This window comes from Rhinolophus sinicus, linkage group LG02, assembly GCF_036562045.2.
Source record: "Rhinolophus sinicus isolate RSC01 linkage group LG02, ASM3656204v1, whole genome shotgun sequence".
In the NCBI taxonomy this organism is placed as follows: domain Eukaryota; kingdom Metazoa; phylum Chordata; class Mammalia; order Chiroptera; family Rhinolophidae; genus Rhinolophus; species Rhinolophus sinicus.
Genome location: NC_133752.1, coordinates 148,510,952 through 148,517,056, shown reverse-complemented (window position 1 = coordinate 148,517,056; position 6,105 = coordinate 148,510,952). Strand labels below are relative to the sequence as shown.

The window sequence follows — 6,105 nt, the reverse complement described above, 5'->3', positions numbered from 1 at the left end:
CTTTGGGTTGAGCCATCTCTCCCTTGCCTTGTGTCCTGCCCTGACACATGACACTTTCTGACAGACCTGTGAGGACACAGGTGTGCATTGAGGGCATTATTCCAAAGTGAGGGGAGTGGGTGGATGGGATTAAAGATAGAGTAAAGCTGACCGATACTGAACTACGTAGGACGTTCATGTAAGCTGGTGTTATCCACCCAGGTGTGACCATGAATCTGTGTCCCTTGAATGAGGACACAGATCAGGATCTGTTGCTTTTCGATGTGGCCGCGCTGTCTGTCCTCTCTTCCTAAGGAAGCTGTAACATCCCTGGCCTCTATATCATGTGGTCTTGCTTTATGATGGCCCCGAAAAATATTTTTGTCTTCATAGAGCACACACAGGTCCCCGTGTGCACCAGAAAGCTCATTTGATTTGGGGTTTCTCTCTGGAGAGAGATGGGCCAGCTTGAGACTGGTGTCTGGTGACACTTCCAGGTTGGGCTGGCCCTTGCTGGTTGTTAGAACATTGCTTTCTTTGTTAACACACATTTCTACACAAGCAAACTTAAAATTGAACTCCACTGTGTACTTTTTATGGATTTAGTCCATATTTTACAGTGCTTTTTGGTTATATCCTGAGCCAGTTCTCAAAGAGTAAAGGAACTGTGTGTAGGGAGGGGTGCTGAGGGTGAAATGGTTGGAGGGGAGGGGTCTTGCCCACGATCCTGGAGCAGGTAGGTAGCCAGGATGACCAGGAAGTGTTTGCACATTTTTCTCATTCCAAGCCACCTTTGGCCACATGATGTTTCATGACAGGTTTTGTAATGTCCTACCCTGGATCTGTGGGGTATCGGAGAAGTCAGAAGGTTCTCAGGAGTTTGGAGATGGGGAAGGCCCATTCCCAGCAAGTCCTTGATGTGTGACCCCAACCTGGCCTGCTGCGGTCCAGGGGACCTTTTTTACCTGTTAGCTGGCCATCAGCCAATCCCTACTGAGGGGTTGGCCGATACCGGTGTTTGCTAGCAGTGACTTTGTTTTAAAGAGAGCTCAAGGTTGCTACAGGAGTTTTTAGGAGAGCTGGGCAGGAAGGTCTTCCCTACATCCCAGCTTCCCCAGGCTTTCTCCTTTTCTGCTCCACTCTCCCACCTTGGCTTGGCCATGGCTCCCAGCTGGTAGTGACCTCTCTGGTGGACAGGACAGTAACATCTCCATCCCTTTTGGAATTTTGATTTCCTAGAGGTAGTGGACTGATTTATTCAAGATCAGAACTGGAGCCCTGGTGACTCAAATCTCTGCTTTCCCATTGGTCTGTAACTCTCCTGGATTTCTGGGGACTGAGTAAAGGAACAGGAGTAGGCCTTGAAGTCTCTCGACCCTCCCCCCCTTGCTGCCGTGAGGCGGAGGAGGCACTGGCCTGCTTGTCCAGCCCCAGGAGGCTCCCAAAGGAGATGATGGGAAAGGAAGGATATGCATGGCTCAGGTCTTAGAGGCCCTCATTTGTCTCCTGTTCCAGCGACCACCTGGGCTCCGGAGCAGTACTGAGTTGGCCCAAGGGCAGGAAGCCCAGGAATGGGGATGGCCCTTGCTTGTCCTGCGTCCTGCTGGGTGGGGGCAGCTCCCTAACTAGCACCTGGGATGGGGTCTGGAAGATCTTTCCGGGGTTCTAAGGGAGGTGCTCTCTCTTCACTCCCTTTGCCAAGTAGGAGAGAGAGCCTTGGGGACAGGAATCCTGGGTTTGGCTGGTTGGGTGCATGGGGCGGGTTTGAGTAAGTGTTTGGGTGTGTGAGCCTTTGGGGCAAGAAGATCGAGGGCCCGGAAGTCTGGGCCATAGTTCACATTGGAGGAGCCTTTTGTCTAGGGAGGGCCTGAGCGCTGTGCGCAAGGGGTGGGGGTTAGGGTGCCTGGGATCCGCCCCTCAGGTTCCTCCCTGACGCAGCTCCAGGCGGGGCTCCCGCACATCTGACGGTCCCGCGCACGTTTGGGCACATTGGTCAGCCGGTACCGTAGCATGAACGGCTCGCAGGCGGGCGCTGCGGCCCCCGCCGCCTGGCTGAGCTGCTGCAACCAGTCGGGGGTGCAGCCAGAGCCCCCCGAGGGGTCGCGCGCTGTGCAGGCGGCAGTACTGGGCGTGCTGTCGCTGCTCGTCCTCTGCGGGGTCCTGTTCCTCGGCGGTGGCCTCCTCCTGCGCGCCCAGGGCCTGACAGCGATGCTGGCCCGCGAGCGGCGCGCATCGCGCGAGGCCGAATCCGGCGGCGCCAGCAGCGGGGACGAGGACTCCTAGGCGCCTGGCTGTGCTCGGGGGTTGCGAAGTCCAAGAGACCCTGGGACTCGGCGTCTGACTGCGAGGGAGCTGTCCTGGGTGCCCGTGCGGCTGGGAACATGCCAATGGGTGCTGCAGAGAGAAGGCTGCGGCCTTTTGCCGAGGCCCATGGGCGCACAGGTGAGAGAGGGGGCAAAGGGGGAGAGTCACCTCTGTTTTGCCGAGGGGTCACCTCTATGTTGACGAGTACAGCCACAGAATCAGCTCTCAGCGCCTCTGGTTTCCGGTGCTGGAACACCCAGGGTAGGGCCAGCAGCTGCCTCAGGTGTGCGGGGATCTGAGGGAAGAGCCTTCCCTCTCTCTCCCCCATCATCTCTCCTGCAATGGCCTCCCCTAAGTCCTTTTACTCAGGTCACTGGGAGAGGGGGAGGCAGGGCAGATGGAAGAGCAAGGAGTCGCAGTGTACTTGGGAGCCTTCCTTCCCTGTACCCACACCGGCCCCCACTTTGCTGCAGCCCTACCTGGGACTGAGCCCCACTCCGTGGTGCCCCAGCACTGCTCATTCCTGAGAGAGTGAGGAGAGACACTGCAGCAGAAACTCAGACCACCTCCGCCTTTGGCTTCTGTCTTTCCCTCCCCTCCTTCTTGAAACTTGTCCTTTGAAGGGGTTTGAATAAGATTCCTCACTGTGACCTCCCGCCTGAGGCAGGAATGGGAGTGTGGGTCGTATTTTAGGGCATATCCGGGGGTTTGGGGGATAGGGAAGTGTGCTGGGGCCCCTTCTCCCAGCCCCTGCTCAGGTTGGGGCTGGATAGGTGGCCCAGAGCAAGGAGCTGTATGGTCTGCGTGTGTGTGTGGGGGAGGGGGGGGGGAGGGCAGTGGATGGCAAGGTTGCCAACAGCTGGGGGGCTTCACAAGCAAGTTCTCCAGTAAGCTGGGACTGACGATTCCCAGCTGTGAGGGCTCCATCTGGCTCTCTTGCCTCTGTCTCTCCAAGGACAGGAACCATCTGGAGGGAAGGGTCTGGGTGGCCTAAAGACAAGGTAATTCCAGGCCAAGGCCACCTTGGGCAGAGCCCAGGGGTTGGGCAGGGAAGCCTTCACTGTCTCTCTCTTCTGTTCAGCCTTGTACCTAGGTGCTCCTCTTAGGTTTCTGTGGGTGGGGCTTGTCCGTTGGGGTGCCTCTGACTGCTCACCTCCCCACTAGAGCCTCTGTCCTGCTTGCCAAGGGCAGAGGCAGGGTCCCAGCTTCCCTCTGAGAAGGGAGTCAGTGCAAGTGAGCAGGGGCTGGTGCTGGGCAAGGGGACAGTGTGGGCAGGGTGCCCAAACAGCTGTGAGGCTGACAACGCGTGATGCCTGCAAAGGGCAGCCCAGGATTTGTTGCTGATCCTGGCAGCCTGCCACTCTGGCCTTGCTGAGCTGTGGACTTCTCACCTCAGGATGCCGCCCTCAGCCCCTTGAGAGGGTTGGCCGGCCGTGAGGGGTGTGTGTGTGTGCTGCTGGCACATGGGCAGCAGGCTGTGCCCCGGGGAATACCCCCACCTCCCTACGCTGTGTTGTGGGGGAAGGGGTAGGAACGCCCTCTGTTGTGTCCAGGTTCATCCACCCGGGATGAAGCCCGTGCCTTCTGCTGCTTTCCTGCCCTTTCTCTCTGTGCTCTCCTCTGATTCCACAGCTGAGATGGAGGAGTCTCCATGTCCACTGTGCAGAGAGGAAAGAGTGAGGCGCCCAAGTGAATGACAGCTGGAGCTGGGCCCAGCGATTCCTGCTTCTGAGCCTGGGCAGGCAGGCTGGCATCCGAGTGAGATGTCGCCTCGTGGTTTATCCCTCTTCCTCTGTCCTCCTCCCCCACCTCAGTTTCCCACCACTCTTTGAGATGCTGATGCAAAATATGGCCTCTTCCCCACCCCCAAAGCAACTGGAACCCCAAACCCCTGTTCTTCTGTCCCTCTTGTCCCCACTTCCCTGGTAGTCTTGTGAGATACCTTCTTGCCAATGGGGACAGCTTTCCAGATGCTGCAGCAGTGCCCCAGCTGGGCTCAGCTTTCTTGGCCTAAACCTGAGGGGTGCGGGTGGGCTCAGAAGGTCCGCTGGACTATAATCTATGAAAAAAATCCCAGTGGTCAGAGCAGAGGCAGCAGAAGTAAGGGTGTAAGTTTGTATTGGCCTTCGGGTTCAAACCTGAGTGGTTTTAGGGGGATGGAGAGGTTTGGTAGAGGAAGGGCTAGTCCCCAGCATCATCGTGTCTGCTGCCACCCAGGCAGGGCTGGCGGGGGGGAGAAGAGGCAAAGGCTTTCTTCATCCAACTTCCTGCCGTTACGATCCCTTCAGCTCATGGCTTGGAGAGCTGGGGTGTGTCATGAACTGGGGACCTCAATGTTCCTGGGGAAAGATACTGAGATGTTTGCTATGGAACTCTGACCCTGGTCAAGGCTGTCAGACTGAGTGGGAAGGAAAAGTATTTAAAAAATCGGGAAATGGGTGCCGCTGCACCCCCATCTCTCAGGCTCCAGCTGGGAGTGAGAGGTAGGGGCCTGGGTGCAGAACTGAGTGCTGTGGAGTGAGGCTGGGCATCTGGGTTCCCGACAAGCTTTGTCAGCCTGCACTGTCTTTGGGGGAAAGGCTGGGGCAACAGATAGGTGGAGATCTTGCCTTAACCTTCCTCCAGCCCCTGAGTTTCACCCTGAGCTGGAAAAAGTTGTTGGGGTTTGTCCAATTCATTCCTTGGCTTCCACAAAGCACAGCTCCTTTCCCAGCAAAGATGAGGGTGGCTGTCTCTTACAGATTCCTGAGCCTTGCGTGGTCTGTCCTCCAGAGAGCACTCCCTCCAGCCTTCTCCATCCTGGAACTCTGCTACGTTTGATTCATGTGCGGTACAGATGACTAACTCGGAGAAACCTGGTTTGTGGTGAGACCTCCATTGGAGATCCTTGCCCTTGGTTGCTGCCTCCCGTCTGCTCCACTCAACCTTCTGAAGGACTCGTGGGTGTGGGGCTGTGAGGTCAATGCTTCAGGAATGAAAACCCCTTGGTGACTGCTGGGGACCCTGAGCACTGAAGTGGCCACATACCCTGTGGGTCAGTGTTACCCGTTTGGAGTTTCGGCGTGGTCCAGCAATGCCCCGTCACTTCCTGTGGCTTATTAAATATGCTGGTGAAGCAGATTTGGGGTATGCCCTGTTTCCAGCTCCTGACTCTTGGCATTAGTGGTAACCCCTTATCTCCAGTTTGAACTGTTTCTGGCAGATACTGAAATAGCAGCCCCAGCCGGAACCCCTTTTCCCAGGTCTCCCCCCTGTGGTGGCTATTCCCTTTCACTCTCAGATCTAAATCTAAGGGTGGTAGGAGGTGAGGCAAACGGAGTCTCACCCGGCCCTCTGCTGCCTCCATGTGGCCAGTGTAGGCAAGAACCCCATTTCATTCAACCCCATAAACAGGTCTCTCTGACCGGTATTCAGCCCTAGCAGGTGCCTCAAAATAAGAGTGGGTTTTGTGAGTGAATTCTAGGTTGTAACCCTTCTTGAACCCCAGTCTCTTCATTTATAAAATGGAGGCAACAATATCGTTGTGAGGATCAAATAGGTAATGTGCTTACTGGTAGATAAAAGGCTTTCTGCACTGCAGTTATCACGTGACGTTGGTATTCTTTTCCCCGAACTGGACCCTCCCAGGGAAGATGTGGAGAGTTACCCACTCTGTTTTTGGGACCGCTTCATGTATTCATCTTTGCCATGAGTATTTACTGAGTAACAACTCTGTGCCAGGCACCCCCTGGGGGCTGGGAAAGCGGGTGGATGAGACAGAACCCCTGCACTGGAGGGGCTCACAGTCTAGCAAAGAGTGCCGCTGACAAAACTGCAGTTAAC

The 6,105-nt window shown here is 56.2% G+C and overlaps 1 protein-coding gene across 1 annotated transcript; it reads left to right on the top strand.

The window, feature by feature from the left end:
* Positions 1-1,676: 1,676 nt before the first annotated feature.
* Positions 1,677-5,403, top strand: SMIM41 (small integral membrane protein 41). Its single transcript, XM_074325658.1, has 2 exons — positions 1,677-2,421; positions 5,025-5,403. Exon 1 carries the CDS (start codon positions 1,990-1,992, stop codon positions 2,260-2,262), a length of 273 nt encoding a protein of 90 aa, XP_074181759.1. The 5' UTR covers positions 1,677-1,989; the 3' UTR covers positions 2,263-2,421; positions 5,025-5,403.
* The last annotated feature ends 702 nt before the right edge of the window (positions 5,404-6,105 follow it).

Excerpts from the sequence above, each read along its gene's own strand:
- SMIM41 (XM_074325658.1), top strand. The coding sequence starts at position 1,990 with ATGAACGGCTCGCAGGCGGGCGCTGCGGCCCCCGCCGCCTGGCTGAGC.